This window comes from Oryx dammah, unplaced genomic scaffold (assembly GCF_014754425.2).
Source record: "Oryx dammah isolate SB20612 unplaced genomic scaffold, SCBI_Odam_1.1 HiC_scaffold_21, whole genome shotgun sequence".
NCBI classification, from domain to species: Eukaryota; Metazoa; Chordata; class Mammalia; order Artiodactyla; family Bovidae; genus Oryx; species Oryx dammah.
The window spans coordinates 40,466,248-40,488,049 of record NW_024070205.1 but is presented as its reverse complement, the minus strand read 5'-3'; the positions used below and the strand labels follow the sequence as shown (position 1 = coordinate 40,488,049).

The 21,802-nt window shown below is 35.0% G+C and overlaps 1 protein-coding gene across 7 annotated transcripts in view; it reads left to right on the top strand.

Annotated features, from left to right (window-relative positions):
- The window catches only part of SUCO (SUN domain containing ossification factor), an 88,341-nt gene that overhangs the window by 23,437 nt on the left and 43,102 nt on the right, over positions 1–21,802 (top strand). For 5 of the 7 annotated variants that reach the window (XR_005724988.1, XR_005724987.1, XM_040263481.1 and 2 more), the window contains exons 3-9: positions 384–494; positions 2,838–2,998; positions 9,478–9,615; positions 9,849–10,002; positions 14,083–14,206; positions 14,872–15,008; positions 16,050–16,117. Coding sequence is in view for 5 of the 7 variants with exons in the window: in XM_040263481.1 (XP_040119415.1) it covers positions 384–494; positions 2,838–2,998; positions 9,478–9,615; positions 9,849–10,002; positions 14,083–14,206; positions 14,872–15,008; positions 16,050–16,117 (893 nt within the window). In the remaining 2 variants the exon portion in view is untranslated. The remainder of the gene's footprint in view (positions 1–383; positions 495–2,837; positions 2,999–9,477; positions 9,616–9,848; positions 10,003–14,082; positions 14,207–14,871; positions 15,009–16,049; positions 16,118–21,802) is intronic. The other 2 variants (XM_040263486.1, XM_040263484.1) reach the window with 1 other exon arrangement.

The following is a 21,802-nucleotide window of genomic DNA, read 5'->3' as shown; positions in this document are numbered from 1 at the left end:
CTGAAATTCTAACTTAACAGTATCAAAAGAGATGACACAAAAAGCTATAAGTGTATATATTTACCAGATATTTACTGATCTTCCTGTGTGTCTAACATACAGTGCTGGGTGGTAGGACTAAAGTGCTTATTAAGAAATCAAATGTAGTGTATATTTGGAAGGCAGCTATGCTCATTACTGTACCACTAGTGTACACATGTAGTATACATTTGAAGTGAAGCAGTAAGGAGAGTAATGCATGAAGATAGACAATAAGCATGGAAACAAAATTATTAAAATCACAATAAAGTGTTTTGGTTGTATGGAAAGACAGTCTTAATATTGCTTCAGGACTATTTTGTGAAGCAATTTTATCAGTCGGCCTTTTCTTTGTTGCAATCTAGGATGAAAGAGGGGGACCTGTCAAAGCTGAATTATCGGGAAAAGTAGATTCAAGCTTACCTGTTCCTCCAGAAGAAAACAAATTAAAAGATGACTACATTGTGAATGTACAGGTAAGATTTGTTGCTTTGATTTTTTAATGATATGGCTTTTCAAACCACTTCACAACATAGAATACATTTATTTGGTCAACATATTGTGTATTTTTTTTTTCCCCTTTCTTTTTGTGATACCATGCAACTGGCTTTAATACTAGGCACCTGTTAGGTACTGTTTTTGAGAAAATTCAAAATTACTGATGTAATAGTAAATGTGACCATTTTCCTTGTAGTATAGGTTTGGTTGTAATCTTTCTTTTTAGGTTCCATTTTGGCTCAGTATAATTACTTATCTTCTCTCAGGTTTTCAGATGTCAGGGGACATTTTTTCTGACTTAAAGTATTTGTATGTAGAATACAGAGTATTTTGACACCAAAATTTTATCACTTAGTGTGGAATATTAATAAATAATCATTAATAGATTATGTTTTTCCCCTTTTCTCTCATATTATATCCTAAATGTTATTTTTCATTTTGTATACCAGCTTTTATGAAATATGTAAAATTAGACCAGAGTGTAAGTTGATCAGAATGCTGATGTATCTGGAAACCATTTAATATCAGGAATAACTGAAGAAACTGGTGATATTTGATCTGGAAGGAAGAAGGACTAAGGAAAAACTAAATATCTTAAATATTAACAAAAGTAAATTTCAGCTTAAAAGAAGGGGAAATGCTCTTTAAAAAAACACAGCCAGAGTTATTTTATGATTTAATTGGGTTATCTAGGGAGAAGAGAAGAGAGTACATTTCATTTTAATGAATTTTGGAGGACATTTGGAAAAGGTTTATGCATAAGAGTAAGGGAAAAGTGATCTCTGTAGCCCTTCAGTTATGCAAGTATCCCGAACAGTCTTGCCATTTTTCATTTTCCTGAATTTTTCTCATGGTATTCTCTTGTTCAAATACATTGAAGTGCTTACTGCATCTTTAGAGACCTGTGCTGTTCATGTTCAGTACAGTAGCCACTAGCTACCTGTGGCTCTTGCACATTGAAAATGTGGATAGTCTTAGTTGAGATTAGCTGTAAGTATAAGATTCACATCGATTTTGGAGACTTAGTATTAATAAAAGAAAAAAAATAGTGTAAAATATCTTATTAATTTTTTATGTTGAATAATGCAATGTTTGATAATAATGTGATAGTTCTTTTCTCAAAGCCTCCATCATAAATTATACAAACTATTTGTATTCCTTTGCTAACTTTTCATTCCAGTGTAAATTCCTCAAATGATCACATTTTATTTTATTTTCTTATTTTATAAAGAATTTTTGTTTTAAATCACATTGTTAATTTTATATTCTTTTATATTTATTTTCTTTTACGTTTTAATTTTATATCACAGTCCTTATTTTATATTCTTCTGACTCTGCCTCTTATTTTCTTTCTGTTGCTGTACTGGCTTGTCCTTTTCTTCAAAGTCCTAGTTCTTCTAGTTCATCGTAGTCCTTAGTTTCTCTTTTCTTTGAACTGAGCATGAGTACCTCTCTCTCATTTGATACTCACTTAGTAAGTATTGTCTACTGTGTGCTAGGTACTAGTACGTGCTAGGCACTAAGAACATGAAGATCAAAAAACATAGTCTGTACTCAAGACATTTATAATGGAATTGAAGAAGATAAATAAGGGCAATTAAGGTGTGATTAAAGTCTATACAGATAACAGTGGAGGCATAGAAGAAGGGGAATGGCTAATTCTATATGGAGTTGGTTGGTGGGGGAAAGTACTTATAAGAGGTTTTCAAAGATAAGTAGGTATTAAGTACATTTCAGATTATGTTTCGGAAGAGTGAAACAGCATACAGGCCTTAAAAGAGCAGCCAGAATCGTGTATTGCCTTGTAATGTTATTTATACATCCCTTGTATTGTTATTTCTTGATACACATTATCTTCTAAACTGCTCAGGGACAAAAAACTATGTGGTACACTATTTTATACTATTTTAATTTGTACTATTATATATTAAATACTAGTATATAGTATTTTATACTAATAAATAGTAATGCTGTTTAATAGATACTGTTTCATGTATTTACATAGGATTTCAGTGTTGCTGTAGGATACATTAAGGTATAATTATAGTAAGAGAGAAATTTTGTAGGTCCTGATACAAAATAGGAAAGAAGAAAGACAAGCTGCTTTGTACTGGTTTATGAAATGCTATGACAAATCTGTAGAGCCTGTATTGTAATAAGAGGTGTATTCCTTAGGGTGGTCATGTTAGAAGAAGGGACTTTTATAAAAGTAATTTTTAGTGAACATTATATTGTTACTTTTGAGACATACTTTTTATAATATCCTCTTCAAATAAAGAGAATTTGTTAATCCCAGCATTAAATATAACTGACTTTTTTAGAAACAGGATGCGGAGTCAAAAAAGTTAAGTCCATCTGTGACTGAGACACTCCCTACAGTTGATCTTCATGAAGATTCTTCCAGTGTAGTTGTGGACAGTGAAAATAATGAAAATATTTCCAGTTCATCTACCTCAGAGGTCACTCCAATCTCAAAACTTGAGTAAGTCATTACAAAGAAAAAAAGAACATCATTAGACAGTGACAGAAAAATTTCTTTGATACTTAAATTTGACCTTTAGTCTATATAGCAGACCTATATAATAATGCACGTGTTTTGTGTTTTTTAATTTTTTAATTTTTAAATGTAATGATCTTATGGCATAATGAGTATTTATTCTTCTGTCTAACTCAGGGAAGTTGATTGCATCCCAGGCATGAATTATCTGCATAATATAGGTAAAGTGAGATTCTTGTTTAAGAAACATGGAACTTAACTGAATAATCTTTCCTATAATTATCAAAAATTCCAATGTCAGAGGGTTCATTTCCATTAAGTATTACTGTGTCATTCCATTCATAATATGTGTTTGTATGATAGCTAACTTTTTCAAGCTTGATAATAAATATTCAGTATATTTAGATAAATTTGGAATATTTTGGTTTCTTTTTCTCTCTTTTAAAAATGTTTTACACCATTTTTAAAAGCTACTTTCCATTTTCAGTTATTGACTCTATTCTCCATGTTTTATGCTACATACTTGAGCCTGTCTTATACCCAGTACTTTGTGCCTCCCACTTCCCCACCCCTGTATTGCTCCTTCCTACACAAAAGGAAAGATATACCCATCTGAATGCAGAGTTCCAAGGAATAGCAAAGAGAGATAAAAAAGCCTTCCTTAGTAATCAGTGCAAAGAATTAGAGGAAAACAATACAATGGGAAAAACTAGAGATCTCTTCAAGAAAGTTCGAGATACCAAGGGAACATTTCATGCAAAGATGAGCACAGTAAAGGACAGAAATGGTATGGACCTAACAGAAGCAGAAGATATGAAGAGGTGGCAAGAATACACAGAAGAACTGTACAGAAAAAGATCTTCATGACCCAGATGATCACGATGGTGTGATCACTCACCTAGAACCAGACATCCTGGCATGTGAAGTCAAATGGCCTTAGGAGGCATCACTACGAACAAAGCTAGTAGAGGTGATGGAATTCCAGTTGAGCTATTTCAAATCCTAAAAGATAATGCTGTGTAACTGCTGCACTTAATATGCCAGCAAATTTGGAAAACTCAGCAGTGGCCACAGGACTGGAAAATGTCAGTTTTCATTCCAGTCCCAAAGAAAGGCAATGCGAAAGAATGTTCAAACTATTGCACAATTGCACTCATCTCACATGCTAGCAAAGTAGTGCTCAGAATTCTCCAAGCCAGGCTTCAATTGTACATGAACCGTGAACTTCCAGATGTTCAAGCTGGATTTAGAAAAGGCAGAGGAACCAGAGATTAAATTGCCAACATCCGCTGGATCATTGAAAAAACAAGAGAGTTCCAGAGAAACATCTATTTTTGCTTTATTGATTACGCCAAAGCCTTTGACTGTGTGGATCACAACAAACTGTGGAAAGTTCTGAAAGAGGTGGGAATACCAGACCACCTTACCTGCCTCCTATGAAATGTGTATGCAAGTCAGGAAGCAACAGTTAGAACTGGACATGGAACAACAGACTGGTTCCAAATAGGAAAAGGAGTATGTCAAAGCTGTATATTGTCACCCTGATTATTTAACTTATATGCAGAGTACATCATGCGAAATGCTGGGCTGGAAGAAGCACAAGCTGGAATCAAGATTGCCAGGAGAAGTATCACTAACCTCAGATATGCAGATGATACACCCTATGGCAGAAAGTGAGGAAGATCTAAAGAGCCTCTTGATGAAAGTGAAAGAGGAGAGTGAACAAGTTGGCTTAAAGCTCAACATTCAGGAAACTAAGATAATTGCATGTGGTCCCATCACTTCATGGGAAATAGATGGGGAAACAGTGACAGACTAGTTTTGGGGGCTCCAAAATCACTGCCGATGGTGACTGCAGCCATGAAAATAAAAGATGCTTGCTCCTTGAAAGAAATGCTATGACCAACCTAGACAGCATATTGAAAAGCAGACACATTACCAACAAAGGTCTGTCTAGTCAAAGCTATGATTTTTCCAGTAGTCATGTATGGATGTGAGAGTTGGACTATAAAGAAAAGAGAGCATTGAAGAATTGATGCTTTTGAACTGTGGTGTTGGAGAAGACTCTTGAGAGTCCCTTGGACTGCAAGGAGGTCCAACCAGTCAATCCTAAAGGAAATCGGTCCTGAATCTTCATTGCAAGGACTGATGCTGAGGCTGAAACTCCAATTCTTTGGCCACCTGATGCAAAGAACCAACTCTTGGAAAGACGCTGATGCTGGGAAAGATTGAAGGCAGGAGGAGCAAGAGACGACAGAGGATAAGATGGTTGGATGGCATTACCGACTCAATGGACGTGGTTTGAGTAGGCTTCAGGAGTTGGTGATGTGGGATAGGGAAGCCTGGTGTGCTGCAGTATGTGGGGTCACAAAGAGTTGGACACGACTGAGTGACTGAACTGAACTGAACCGTCCCCATTGGTAGCCACTAGTTTGGTCTCTATATCTGTGCGTCTGCTTTTTTTTGTTACATTCACTAATTTGTTGTAGTTTTTAGATTCCACATATAAGCTATCTCATACAGTATTTATCTTTCTCTGACTTATTTCACTTTTAGCATAATGCCCTCCAAGTCCATCCATGTTGCTGCAGATGGCAAGATTTCATTCTTTTTTTTTTTGCTGGGTAGTATTCCATTGCATGTGTGGGTATATATACGACAGCTTCTTTATCCATTCGTCTGTTGGTGAACACTTAGGTTGTTTCCATGAGTTGGGAATTGTAACTAATGCTGTTGTGAACATTGAGTACATGTATCTTTTCAAATTAGAGTTCTGTTTTTTTTTTTCGAGTACATACTCCAAGGGAAATTGCTGGGTCATAGTTTTAATTTTTTTGAGAAACCTCCATACTGTTTTCTACAGTGGATGCACCTATTCACATCCCCACCAATAGTGTGCATGGGTTCTCTTTTCTCCACATCCTTGGCCAACATTTGTTACTTAGTCCTTTTTTTTTTTTTTGGAATTTATTTAGTTTTGGCTGCACTGGATCTTCATTGCTGTGCATAGGCTTTCTCTCAATTGTGACGAGTGGGGATTATTCTCTAGTTGCAGTGCACAGGCTTAGGTGCCCCACAGCATAGGGAATCTTAGTTCCCAGGCCAGAGATTGAACCCAGGTTCTTCCATTGGGAAATGGATTCTTAACCACTGTACCACCAGGGAAATCCCTGTAAACTTTTTGATAATAGCCATCTGACAGATATCTCTTTGTGGTCTTGATTTTCCTTTTCCCTGAGGATTAGTGATATTTAAAGTTTCCTTAATTTAGAAAGTCTCTTTTGTACGCCTAGCTTCAGCAACAGTACAAAGAACAAAACCCCTTTCTTTTAATAGTATATTAAACATATCCTTTGTCAAATGAGTTAGCTTATATAAAATGTATAGGACAGTATCTGGCATAGAGTAAGAATATATGCATGAGATAATATAATTTTTATCATTACTACTATTTTTCTGCCACAGGCACTTTTTAGATACATACTCTTTTCTAGAATATGAGGGACTGGGTTGAAGGAGTTGTACACAAAGATGGTACAGTTATCATTTAGGAGTTCACCCTGGTAAGGGACGAGAGAACAGAAGACATGCTTAGAAATAATGACAGTTTTTAAAATTTTTTAATATTAAACACTTAGTATTTAAGTCTAGATATTATATATCTGAACAGTACATCTCATTTTCTCATTATATTGAACATGATTGTCTAGTGAAATGAAAGTAAGTTAGGGAAAAATACTAAGATATATATATTTTAAATGAAATTATAAAAGTGCTTTAAGAACTTTAGTGAAGCATTTTGAGATAATAGATGATTTCTTGATACTGTAGGCAATAACTCTAATATTGGCTCAGTTCAGTCGCTCAGTCGTGTCCGACTCTTTGCAACCCCATGAATTGCAGCACGCCAGGCCTCCCTGTCCATCACCAACTCCCGGAGTTCACTCAAACTCATGTCCATCGAGTCAGTGATGCCATCCAGCCATCTCATCCTCTCTCATCCCCTTCTCCTGCCCCCAGTTCCTCCCAGCATCAGAGTCTTTTCGAATGAGTCAACTCTTCACATGAGGTGGCCATAGTACTGGAGTTTCAGCCTTAGCATCAGTCCTTCAGAATGGACTGGTTGGATCTCCTTGCAGTCCAAGGGACTCTCAAGAGTCTTCTCCAACACTACAGTTCAAAAGCATCAATTCTTTGGCACTCAGCTTTATTCACAGTCCAACTGTCACATCCATACATGACTACTGGAAAAACCATAGCCTTGACTAGACAGACCTTTGTTGGAAAAGTAATGTCTTTGCTTTTGAATATACTATCTAGGTTGGTCATAACTTTTCTTCCAAGGAGTAAGCATCTTTTAATTTCATGGCTGCAGTCACCATCTGCAGTGATTTTGGAGCCCCCCAAAATGAAGTCTGACACTGTTTCCACTGTTTCCCCAGTTTCCCCATCTATTTCCCATGAAGTGATGGGACCAGATGCCATGATCTTAGTTTTATGAATGTTGAGCTTTAACAACTTTTTCACTCTCCCCTTTCACTTTCATCAAGAGGCTTTTTAGTTCCTTTTCACTTTCTGCCATAAGGGTGGTGTCATCTGCATATCTGAGGTTATTGATATTTCTCCTGGCAATCTTGATTCCAACTTGTGCTTCTTCCAGCCCAGTGTTTCACATGATGTACTCTGCATAGAAGTTAAATAAGCAGGGTGACAGTATACAGCCTTGATGGACTCCTTTTCCTATTTGGAACCAGTCTGTTGTTCCATGTCCAGTTCTAACTGTTGCTTCCTGACCTGCATATAGGTTTCTCAAGAGGCAGGTAAGGTGGTCTGGTATTCCCATCTCTTTCAGAATTTTCCACAGTTTCTTGTGACTCACACAGTCAAAGGCTTTGGCATAGTCAATAAAGCAGAAATAGATGTTTTTCTGGAACTCTCTTGCTTTTTCGATGATCCAGCGGCTGTTGGCAATTTGATCTCTGGTTCCTCTGCCTTTTCTAAAACCAGCTTGAACATCAGGGAGTTCACGGTTCACATATTGCTGAAGCCTGGCTTGGAGAATTTTGAGCATTACTTTACTAGCATGTGAGATGAGTGGAATTGTGCGGTAGTTTGAGCATTCTTTGGCATTGCCTTTCTTTGGAATTAGAATGAAAACTGACTTTTTCCAGTCCTGTGGCCACTGCTGAGTTTTCCAAATTTGCTGGCATATTGAGTGCAGCACTTTCATAGCATCATCTTTCAGGATTTGAAACAGCTTGACTGGAATTCCATCACCTCCACTAGCTTTGTTTGTAGTGATGCTTTCTAAGGCCCACTTGACTTCACATTCCAGGATGTCTGGCTCTAGGTGAGTGATCACACCATTGTGATTATCTTGGTCGTGAAGATCTTTTTTGTACAGTTCTTATGTGTATTCTTGCCACCTCTTCTTAATATCTTCTGCTTCTGTTAGGTCCATACCATTTCTGTCCTTTATCGAGCCCATCTTTGCATGAAATGTTCCCTTGGTATCTTGAACTTTCTTGAAGAGATCTCTAGTCTTTCCTATTTGGATTACTGTGATATTGAATGGTTTGCCTTGGAAACAAACTGAGATCATTCTGTCATTTTTGAGATTGTACCCATATACTCATTTTCAGACTCTTTTGTTGACTATGAGGGCTACTCCATTTCTTCTTAGCGATTCTTGCCCACAGTAGTAGATATAATAGTCATCTGAGTTAAATTTGCGCGTTCCAGTACATTTTAATTCACTGATTCCTAAAATGTCGATGTTCACTCTTGCCATTTCCTGTTTGACTGCTTCCAATTACCTTGATTTATGGACCTAACATTCCAGGTTCCTGTGCAATATTGTTCTTTACAGCATTGGACTTTGCTTCTATCACCAGTCACATCCACAACTGGACGCTGTTTTCGCTTTGGCTCCATCCCTTCATTCTTTCTGGAGTTATTTCTCCACTGATCTCCAGTAGCATATTGGGCACGTACTGAGCTGGGGAGTTCCTCTTTCAGTATCCTGTCATTTTGCCTTTTCCTACTGTTCATGGGGTTCTCAAGGCAAGAATACTGAAGTGGTTTGCCATTCCCTTCTCCAGTGGACCACATTCTGTCGGATGTACTAATAGAAGTGAAACATGAGAGAAGATGCATTTAGAATAAATAGTTTAAAGATCTTATTTTTGTCAATATTAAATATTAACCTATAATATTTTGTTTTAAATTTTGGTACTTAGCTATTTAGAGGCCAGGCAAGGGCACCAGCAGATCAAGGGTCTACAGTTCACATGTTTTAAATCTTTACACAACTTAACAGTATGTGAATTCTTGAAAACCCTCTGTAGAACTATAAAGCATTTTTTTCTGGCTTGGATTTTTTTGGAAATCACTAATATCACTTTTAACTTATGCTGCATTATGTCCATTAAATTGTCAGATCGTCTTTTTTGTTTCTATTTTAGTGAAATAGAAGACTCTGGTACTATCCCTATAGCCAACCCAGGAGAAACTGAGCAGTCTGAAACTGATTGTGATGTTGGTGAGGCCCTTGATGCAAATGCTCCAGTTGACCAACCTTCCTTTGTCAGTCCACCTGAAAAGTGAGTGTGAGCTGTTGTTTGTCTTTATATGATTCTGTAGTAAACGGCAGTGTCACCTTTGAGTAGACTTTGGTGTATACTAATTCAGTTTTATGATTGAAAGAAAACTTACTTCTTTGTGCTCCTTTCTTGGTTTACTTTTTATTCATGTACACTTTTTATAGTTTGGATTTGTATGTACTTGTTATTCAGCTGAAATTTGTTGATTTAATATGCCTTTTGATTTCAAATAGCCTTGTCGGCCAACATATAGAAAATGTGTCATCTTCGCACGGCAAAGGAAAGATAACAAAATCAGAATTTGAATCAAAAGTTTCATCAAGTGATCAGGGTGGTAGTGATCCAAAATCTGCATTGAATGCTTCTTCAGATAATTTAAAAAATGAGGTAGGTAAATAACATGCACCGTCTCCTACTTTGTTATACAGTGCATTTTTGTTTTTAACCAGTCTTGTAATTTGTTAATCATATTTGCCATAAAGTTAGGGGATCAATAGTTAGTGATCAGTGTGGAACTGAGATGAAGTGTGCTCCCAGAGAGCAAGTGGTTACTATTGCCAATGTAATGTTCATACTTAAAGTTGTCCCAAGTGTGACCTCTCTTTGGTTATGTTTAAGTATAAATGGTTTTCTGCCACCATAGACTGTTTGGTACCAGATGCATAAAGTCCTTTTTTAAGCAATTTTTAAAGAGAGCTTTATAGAAGTTATAATTGTTTTAAGTATCTTCAGACTATAATTCAGTAATACAGGATTAAATTTAGGCTCTTCAACTAGAATTATTTTAAAGGGACATTTTACCCTTTGTTATTTGTATGCAAAATACAACTAGACCAGTTTATATTAACAAATATGATTCTTAAAGGCAAGGCTCATCCCTGTATGAGAGCTTTATTTTCTTTTCTCCTTGTGAGTTTTACTTTGACTTCATGTAGAGGCCAATACACAGGCCAGTATAGAATTTCCTGAAAGAATGTTGGCGGAGAAGTGTATTCCCTTCATCTAAGAAATAACTAAATAAAAGAGAGAAAGGCCACTCAATGAACTTAACAAAAACAAAACGTGGAATTGGAGTTCAAAATACTGAGTGCCACGTCTGTATTTGTTTGTTTCTTATTCAGCTGTTCTGTTCTCCACTTTTTGTTTTACGTATTTTCTGTGAATCTGCATTCATCACTAACTAAACTTCATTCTGGAGACCTGACTATCATTGGGCTAACTGTTTGTACAATGCTGCTTATCAATGTAGGAAATCAACATTTCATAGTCCGAGATCTTGTAGGTACAAGTTTCCAGTGAAACCAAGTCAAGTGTGTGTTAAGAGTCCAGTTGTCAAATACCACAGGCGTAAATAAAATTAGACAAACATTACAAAAATGTCTTCTTTAAGCTATTTAAGTACCAAATGTAGAATTCAAGCATGGCAGCTAGTTTTGTCCAAGATTTGCTTGTGCGCCTTGACCATTCACAGCAGTGTCTTGCAGATCCTTGAGATAATAGGGATAAGCTCTTCCACTCACATAGACTTAATTGGGCAGAACTATTCTGAACTGGATAGTGTATAGAACTACTGGACACTTTGTGATAAAATTCATTCTCTGACAGTTTTTCTGGAGTATTAAATAATTTAGGAGGGAATTAATTCAAAATTCCATTCCTTTGCTTGTTATAATGCTTTGCAAAATAATTTTATTGTGTTATTTAGTTTTTATATTTGTTGCTAAGAGGTGAGAGTGATTGCTCTGCCTGGCCCTCAAAGAGTGTGTGTGTATTCTTACTTTTTATTGTATTTCTTTTAGTATTTGGGCTTTACTCTCAAGCATCTCAACTAGATTAATTTTTATAAATATTTGTTTATTTTCTCACTTAAACTAAATTTTTATTTAATTTTTAAATTAGTGTAATGTTGGTTTTTTAGTTTTATTTTCTGTATGTTATTTTTTAAATAGCTACATACTTTTATAAGCTTTTGTGTTCTGCAAAACACTCCCAACATGAAAGTTGTGGAGGAACCAGTTTGCTAGTTTGTCTTCCTAAGCGAGATTATGGAAATTTGTGTTGGTGTGTTATACTAATATACAAATTAACATTAGTACTCAAAAATGTACCCTAATATGAGATTTGTGCCATTTACTGAAGTGAGTGAGTGAATGAGTGATAGTCTCTCAGTCGTGTCCGACTCTGCGACCCCCATGGACTGGAGCCCACCAGGCCCCTCTGTCCATGGAATTCTCCAGGCAAGAAGACTGGAGTGGGTTGCCATTTCCTTCTCCAAGATTTACGGTCTAAATAGATTTTGTATACTTCTCAAGGCACTATTAGCTTTCCTGGTGGCTCAGACGGTAAAGTGTCTGTCTGCCTGTAAGGCGGGAGACCAAGGTTCGATCCCTGGGTGGGGAAGATCTCTTGGGAGAAGGAAATGGCAAACCACTCCAATACTCTTGCCTGGAAAACTCCATGGACGGAGGAGCCTGGAAGGCTGTACAGTCTGTGGGGTTGCACAGGGTCGGACATGACTGAGCTGCTTCACTTTCACTTTCAAGGCACTATTAATAAATGCATTATGTATTGTTTTAGGGAGACAGAAATAATGTTAAAATGGAATGAACATCCTTGCATACATTCTTCCAATTAAGGCTAAAATGACAGATTGAATTGTATGCCCTCTCCCATTACATTTCTTCTCTCTGCTTCAGATTTAACCACTATCTTGAATTTTTTTTTCTTTTTTTTACATTTTAGAGCATATTTTAAAGCTTTTTCAAATATTCATTGCTATAAACAATATATACTATTACTTGGCAAATTTTGAAACATAAAATGATGTCATTTTAAATATCATTTTACTCAACATTGTTTTTGAGTTTTATTTATTCTTTGTTTTCACTGTTATATTTGATTCTACCACAATTTACTTGTTCTTCAATTCATAGATATTTAGATTATTTCTAATTTTTTTGACATTATGAATAGTGCTGTAATAAATGTCCTTATGCATATTTTCTTAGGCACATATGTATGTTTTCATTGATATTTATACTTAGAAATTAAATTATTGGGTCATAGAGTATGCATATCTTTAATATTGCTAAATGTCACACTCACTTTGGCAGTCTCATAGATGTCCATGGCTCAACAGGCTATCACATTTTAACCTCCATCAGATTGGTATAATTTATGATCTTTAGTTTTCATTTGCATTCCCTGATTTTACTGAGAGTGAGCATTTTGTATTTTCTCTTTACCCAGTTGGCTGTACCTCTTCCACTTTTCCCCATTATTGATTTGTAGGCAGTATTTATGGTTAGTAATAATCCTTTGTTGTCTGAATGTGTTTCATATATTTCTGTCTGTGGCTTATTGAACTGTGTGGTTTATGGTCTTTTGATATATTTAATTTTCAAATTTTAATCTAGCCAGATGTATCAGCCTTTTAAAAAATGATTTCCTTCATCTTGCTGAATCCTGGTATAGCCTGAATCATGAAGATATCTTTTCAATACTTTCTTTAAAGCTTTGCTTTTCACATTTAAGTTTTTACAGCCACCTTAAAATTTTATATAAATGATACTTTTATTTTTAAATTTTTTATTGAAATCTTTGGTGGCTCAGCAGTAAAGAACCCACCTGCCTAAGCAGGAGTTGCATGTTCAGTCCCTGGGTCTGGAAGATACCTTGGAGAAGAAAGTGGCAACCCAGTCCAGTTTTCTTGCCTGAGAAATCCCATAGACAGAGGGGCCTGGCAGGTACAGTCCATGGGGTTGCAAAGGGTTGGATACCACTTAGTGACTAAATAACAACAGCAACAGTAGCTGATTGATAGTGTTGTATAAGAGTTGGACACTACTGAAGTGACTGAGCACGTTGTGTTACTTTCTGTTGTATAGAAAAGTGAATCAGTTGTATATATATGTATATCAAGTTTTTCGTCAGATTTTTTTCCATATAGGTTATTACAGTGTTCCATGTGCTATACTGTAGGTCTTTATTAGTTATATAAATGGTACTTTTTATTAAAGATTTAGGAGAAACAGTATGCATGCTTAGTTGCTCAGTACTACATCTAAAATTAGCTTGCTTTAATATATATATTATTTTAATGTAGATTTTACGGTGGATTCACGACAATTATAGTCTCTGTACAGTTTTTGTTTGGGTAATTGTTGGCTTATGAAATTATATAGAGTTTTTTACAACCCATGCTAATATTGCTAACATATGAAGGGATTCATCCTGTGATACTCAGGTAGAGAAGGTTTTCATTCTTCAAAGAGAAACTCAGCTTTTAAGTTAAACCAAAACTTTCCTTTGTATGTTTTTGTTTTTTTCCAGAATACTATCATTCATTATAAAATTGGACTTCTAGTTTAATTTGACAGAAACATTTGTATTTACTACTATAATTTATTCTATTTCCTCTGTATTCTTTGAAACCTGAAATCTATTTATTTTTGACATTTCTTTCAGAGTTCTGATTATACAAAGCCAGGAGAAATTGACCCTACACCTGTTACAAATTCCAAAGACCCAGAGGATATACCAACATTTGATGAATGGAAGAAGAAAGTTATGGAAGTAGAAAAAGAAAAAAGTAAGGAAGCACTATAATGTAATTTTTTTAAGGGATTGGTTTAAATATGCAGTTTCTTTTTTTAATTGTTAAAATAAAGTAAAACTTCTGAAAAGTTTTTAAAGGTGAAACTTACCAATATGCTTTTGGTTACCCACATGGAATTTATCTGTGTCTGTCTTATTAATCTTAATTAAAATCCATTATTGTAAATTATTAAACAAGGGTAAAATAAGATAAAGTGGGCAAAAGCAGTGATTTCCCATCTCAGTTTATAGAAGGAAAGTTGAAGCATGGAAAGTTCTCAGTCATAAACTTTAAACTGTAAACAGAATTGGACTGAAGTATTACACTTTCTCTTTGTCATTGTAAAAGTCTCAGAGTTAAAAATTATTGTTGGGGTTAGTGATGGATAAACTTTTATCCTTAATATGATAAAATGTATATGCAAAAGTTTTGATTATCATAGTAAACTTCGTTTTGTGAATTACACTAAGCATAAGTCAAGTAATATGGATTTTTGTAGTTCATTTGTTTACTAAGGATATAAAGCTATTTCATATGGGTTTTAAAAATATTCTCTTTAGTATTAAAACCTGGACTCTAGATGGCAGCCTGTTGTTCTTGAGATTGTTTGCTGTGGGTATTTTCAATCATAATCATCGTATATATATGTTCATAATAAGGTTTGTCTGCAGGTCAGTCAATGCATCCATCTTCTAATGGAGGTCTACATGCCACTAAAAAGGTCCAGAAAAATCGAAATAATTATGCTTCAGTAGAATGTGGTGCCAAAATTTTGGCAGCTAACCCAGAAGCCAAGGTACTTAAGTGTAAAATTCTTCTATACATATAGGAAGCTAGAGATTTTATTAAATATAAGCAGTGGTTTCCTGGAAGCTGTATTTTAACATGAACTATTTTCCTAATCCACTAATAAGTGCAAGATTATGCTTTAAAAGACATAATTTCTTACATGAATTCTTAGTGTATTGGTTGATGCATTGCACCATTTTTTTTTTTAAGAGCAATTATAAGTTCCCAGCCAAATTGAGAGGAGATCTGCCATATACCCGCTGTCCCCACATGTGTTAGTCTACTCCATTACCAATATCTCCCACCAGAGTGGTACATTTGTTATAGTTGATGAATTTATATTGACAGATTTTTATCCCCTGAAATCCATAGTTTATGTTAGAGCTCACTCTTACACATTCTGTGGGTTTGGATAAATGTATAATGACATGTATCTGTCATTATAGTATCATATAGAGTATTTTTACTGTCCCAAAACTCCTCTGTGCTCTACCTATTCACTTCTTCTTTCCTCCAACTTTTGACAGCCACTGATCTTTTCACTGCCTCCCTAGGTTTATCTTTTCCAGAATATCTTATTGTTGAAATCATACCATATGTAGCTTTTTCAGACTGACTTATTTCACTTAGTAATATGCATTTAAGTTTCATCCGTGTCTTTCCATGACTTGATAGCTCCTTTCTTTTTAGTATTGAATAATACTCCATTGTCTGGATGTACCATAGTTTATCCATTCACCTACTGAAGGGCATATACTTGGTTTTTAAACTTTTAAAACCTGTGTTTTAAAAGGAAGTAGCTAATAGGAAAAATCATTTTGCTTCTATAGCAACAGATGTTTAATTTTAGTTGTTTTATTACAAGCCTTGCTTAGCATAGTATAGACAAAACTTGTAAATTTTAGCCGCTGTTACGCTTTCTTCCCAGGTATTTCAGTCTCTTAGGTATATTTTAAGATCTAAAAATATAGAAAACCTAGAAAACTTGAGAGTTGAAATAAATATTTTTCTTTAAGTAATTTATTCCCTTCCCCCTTTTTGAAAATAGAGCACATCTGCTATTCTTATAGAAAATATGGATCTTTATATGTTGAATCCTTGCAGCACTAAAATTTGGTAAGTAATATAAAATTTAATAAAGTATACTTTATATATATATATAAACCTTTTATGTTAGGGTTAGATTGATTTGTTCATATAGTCACTTAATAAGCATTTATGATTTGTTTATATGTCACTTAATAAACATTTATGATAGGTGGTGGTACTATACTTTCCTTAGGTCCTATACATATAGGAAGCTAGAGATTTTATTAAATATAAGCAGTGGTTTCCTGGAAGCTGTATGTCTTTCCTTTTAAGGATGTCACTCAAAATTGACAGATCTAGTTCAACAATTATCAAATAGTATGAAAAGTATGGCTGAAAAGATACTATAGAAACAGAGATGATATATAACTGCAGAAGAGAATGAGCTTGCTAGAAGAGGTGATTTATGAGCTGAATCTTGAAGAATTAATTCCTTGAATTCATAAGTAAGTCACAGATAAGGGAGACAGAGGTATTCAGGAATTGTAAGAAGAAGGAGCCAGCACTAATAGGAGTGAATGTCTTCTGGGCAGCTGTAAGTAGGAGCAAACCGAAGAAGCTGTTTTAGTGATTACAAGAATAGAGGTAAAACTAGAGTAATCATGAAAGATGAGCCAGTAGACTCAGTTTAGCAGTAATTAGGCCATTCATGCTATGTATAACACAGCTTAAAAGTTTCTGAGGTTTATCTTAAAGACCATGGAGGGTAGTTTTTAGTAAGGTAGTTTTAAGTAAGTTTGTTTTAAGTAAGGAAATGACATGACCTCACTGGCATTTTGGAAAGGGTTATCCTCAAAAGATGGCCTACAGCATAATGCAGTTAGAAGCAGTGAAACCAGTTAGGAACCTACTGTCATAGCTCATGTGGAAAATAAGGGCTTTAATTAAGGCATGGCAATTTGGGTAAAGAAGAGAGAGGAAAATCTGAAAAATGTTTATAGCAGTTAAAATTGACAGCTTTTGCTTAGAAATCGGATGTGAAGAAGACAGAGGCATCTGGTAAATCTCTCTGGATTTTGGCTTCATTGCTTCAGTCTAATTCTTCCATTAACTAATAATATAGAGAAACTTATGGGGGATATATGGGGAAAATAATGTTTAATATGCCAACAGTTTTATTAGATTACTTGGTTTCGTTGATCAAAAGCAGCTGTTTTAAAAAAGAATTGAGGTGAATCACCACCATTTCACTGAGTGATTAATGATGCAGTGTAGTCACTAAGTCGTTTCCGGCTCTTTGCGACCCCGGTACTGTAGCCCGCCAGGCTCCTCTGTCCGTGGATTTCCCAGGCAAGAATACTGGAGTGGGCTGCCAGTTCCTTCTCCAGGGGATCTTTCTAACCCAGGAATGGAACCTGCATCTCCTGCTTGGCGGGTGGATTCTTTACCACTGAGCCTCCTGGGAAGCCTGTTTTCCTCTTTTAGATAATTGTTTATTCACACTTTTCCCTCTGATTTACAATAATACATTTATCATAAAATTCTCTTATATATGGGAATTTGTTTCTTTGTCCTGTTCCTTTGGTCAGTTTATCATTACCTGCAGAAACACCACACTCTTTAGCTTTATAAATCTTAATACCTGGTAGAGCAGGTTTTTGTACCATATTCTTCAGGACTGACTGGGCTGTTCTGCCACTGCTTTCTTTCTTTTTTTTCTTTTTTCTGTTAAATCTTAGACTTATTCTATTGAGTTCCCCCAGTGTCCCATTGGATTTTGTTTGTGATTGTATTGCATCTTTTGCTGACTTTTAGATATTGAGTTTACTTGTCCTATATAGGGCATATCTTTAAATTGTTTTTAATATCTTTCAATTATTTTTTTTTTAACTTTTCATGAAAGTATTGGGTATCTTTTGTTAAATTCATTTGTTGGTATTAGCAGGAAACTAACACAACATTGTAAAGCAACTATACTACAGTAAAAATTAATTTAAAAAATGATGTTTTGTTGTGTTTAGATATCCAGTTTTTTTTAATATATGAGTCTTAGATCCAGCTTTTTTTATAGTCTCTTATTTTAATAGTTTATATGTAGAATCTTTGAGGATTTCTGCACAGAAAATTATAGCTTCCCTACATATTTTTCTCCTTTTTAACATTTTCTAATCCTTTTTATTACATTTTACTTTCTTTTTGTCATCACATGCTGGCTAGATCATTGAGAAAATTGTACGTAGTGATAGTAAGCAGTTTCATCTTATTCCTTATTTTGAAGGCAGTGCATCTAACCTAATACTTACAAGATATGTGTGGTTTTTTTTTGTTGTTGTTTTTTTTTACTGAAGTGTAGGTGATGCTAGTGGTAAAAAAAAAACCCATCTGTGAGTGCAGGAGATGTAGAGATGCGGGTGCAATCCCTGGATTGGGAAGATCCCCTGGAGAAGGGCATGGCAACCCACTCCAGTGTTCTTGGGTAGAGAATCCCATGGACAGAGGAGCCTGACAGGCTACAGCCCAAGCGTCACAAAGAGTCAGACAAGACTGAAGCAACTTAAAGCACAGAGCTGATTTCCAAAATTGTATTAGTTTCAGGTGTACAAAATAGTGCTTCAGTATTTTTCTTGATTATATTCCATTTAAAGTAATTACAATTAATGAGTATATTTTCCCATGCTGTACAATATATCGTTGTTGCTTATTTAGTCTGTGTATAGTATTTTATGTCTCTTAATTCTGTACCCCTATCTTATCCTTCCCCTTCCCTCTGCCTCCTGTTAGCCACGAGTTTGTTTTGTTTTCTTGTTGTCTTCTTTGTCATGGGTGGATCGACCCTAAGTTCATGGGGTCATTTCTGGGCTTTCTGTCCTGAGCCGCTGATCTGTATGTCTGTTTCTGTATCTACCATGCTGTTGTGATTACTGTTGTTGTATAATCTGCCGTTAGGGAGCATGATATCTCAAGCTTCTTTTTTCTCAAGATATTCTAAGTTTGAATCTCAACTGTAAAGCCTTCCATGCCTCAGGGAAGATGTTAATTTTAAATTAAATATGTGATTTCAAAAATAGGACATTCATGTGGCTCAAACTCAAAAAGGTGTTTAAAAGAGGTAGAGGAGCTACAATGAGAAATACACTTCCAATCTGTCATCTATCTTCCTATTCTGTGTTAAATTTTTAGATACCTTTTAATTTTCTTTATGCAGAAACAGATTTTATTTATCTCTCAGTTTTCACAGCAGCATATTATACATAATATTTATCACCTTGAATTAGTTTTAACTTAAAGTTTTCTGGTCATGTTTCTGTTTCATTTTTTTTTGATAACTTCATGAAATTCCATTATATGGTTGTACCAAGATTTAACTAGTCTTATATTATAGTATTTGGGCTGTTTATAGTAATCTTTTACCATAACAGACAGTTAATTATAAATAAGCTTGTGCATGCCATGTTTTATAGTTGTGTGGTAGATGACAAGGTTTAATTATATTTAAAAAAAAGAAAAAACATATTTAAAAGAAGTAATTATGAGACTGTATGCGTGCTAAGTTGCTTTAGTCATCTCCGACTTTTTGCAGCCCCGTGGACTGTATAGCTCACCAGGCTTCTCTGTACATGGGATTCTCCAGACAAGAATACTGGAGTGGTTTGTCATGCCCTCCTCCAGGGGGTCTTCCTGACCCAGGGATCAAACTCTTGTCTCTTAAGTTTCCTTCATTGGTAGGTGGGTTCTTTACCACTAGCACCACCTGGGAAGCCCATACATGAGACTATATAGGTTTTCTATTTCTTCTCAACTTAGTTTTAGTAAATTAGTTTGGTTAATTACATTTTTCTAGAAATTTATCTTTAATCCATTTTGAAGATTTTTGTAATGAAGTTGTTTATGGTATTCTCTTACAGTTAAAAAATCTTTTCTTTGTACCTTTGCAGATAAGTCTAAGGTTAGCTCGGTTCTTTCTCAAGATTATTTTGGCTATTTGGGGTATTTTGTGTTTCCACATAAATTTTAGAGTTATGCATTCTAGTTTTGTAAAAATGTCGTTGGTATTTTGATAGGGATTGCATTGCATTTGCAGATTACCTTGTGTAATATGTTCATATCATCTAATTTTTGACACGTGGTATTTTATCAATGTACTCTTATATTTAGGTCTGCTACTTTACTGATCTTCTAAAATTTCTGACCTACTATTAATTAAGAAAAGTATGTTGAAATTAGATGTATCAGCTTTTATAGGTAGTTTTTACTAATTTACATGTGGTGTTATCTACCTCCAAGAAAATATAAAAGATGAGGCTTAGATAAAAAAGCATTTTAAAATCAACCTTTATGAGGCACAATTACATATGTACTACTAATTTTATATATATTATGAGTGTTTACTACTTTAATATAAGTTTTAGAAATGTTAAATCTTCTTGGTAGATTGTATATCTGGTAATACATTTGTCTAAAAATTTATTTTAATAGTATCAATAATATAGCTCATATCTTCTTAGAAATTGAGAACTTTGTATGCAAAAGAGGTAGAGGAGAATTTGCTTTTTCTTCTTAGTGCTCTTTTAGATTTGTAAAAAAAAAAAAGCAAAATCTGAGTCTGCTTTTCTTTAGTTTCCTCTCCCTGGGATAGTAGTATAGTGTTTAGGCTTTGGAGCCAGATAGATGTGTCTTTTAACTTTTAACTTTGTTACTTACTGGCTAAATAACTCTTTAGTTAGGGCTCTTGATTCTGCCTTTTTAACAGAGACGAATGAACTGTGGTTTGAAAAAGATAGTTAATTTTCTCTGACACAAAAACCTCAAGTTGATATGTGGGGCAGGGGTATAACAGAAGACAATTAAAGGACACATTTACCTTCTGTCATGTTTTTCTACCACCCCCGAGATGTTGTCCCTGCCTGCATTGCTGTGATGATTTCTTCCTATCACATCCTCATTGTGACCTGTCAAGTGGGGGAAAGCAGCAGTAGAGGTAGCAGCTTCCTTTTGAAGGCTTACCCTGAAAGTTGCACTGGAGACTTCTGCCCACATCCCATCACTATAATTAAGTAACATTGCCAAGACTGGGAAAAACAGTCTTTGATTAGTGACTGTATGCTTGGCTACATCTTTGGAGAGGGGAACAAGTTCTGTTTTAAAAAGACAGAAAGGAAAAATGTGAAGTAACCAATTGAATAATTCTGTAAAATAGAGATAATCTATGCATTTTGGTTGTAAGAAATCAGAGCATGGACATAAATCATCTAAAATGGTATCTGACACAGACTAAGCATTGAGCAACTGTTAGTTTACTTTTTATCAGGAGCTGTTCTCTGAATCATGGCTGTTCTTACCATCTTCTGGAATTTAGTTCTGTTGCTCCCCAAACACAATATGTTAATTGTAATGCTTTTAATTTAACATTTACTTGTTAGTGTATATAATCTCATTTGATATAATAGTTTATTAAAGTATTGATTGGAGTCCTAGATGTCATGAGTATTTCTTTCCTCAAATGCCATGCTAGATGTAGTTTTATGTTATACATGTAGAAACATACTGTTAATGTTTTCCTAAATAGCAATATTTTGTGGCATCTTTTTCAGGTCCATGATACATATCTCAAATATTTTTTTTTTTTTCAAAAATTTCACACACATGATTTCATATAGTTCCATAATAATACTTACTTTTCTTTCCCTACCCCATTTGCCATCCCCTGTTCCATCTCCCCACTGGTAACCCCTAGTTTGTTCTCTGTACTTCTCAGTCTGCTGCTTTTTGGTT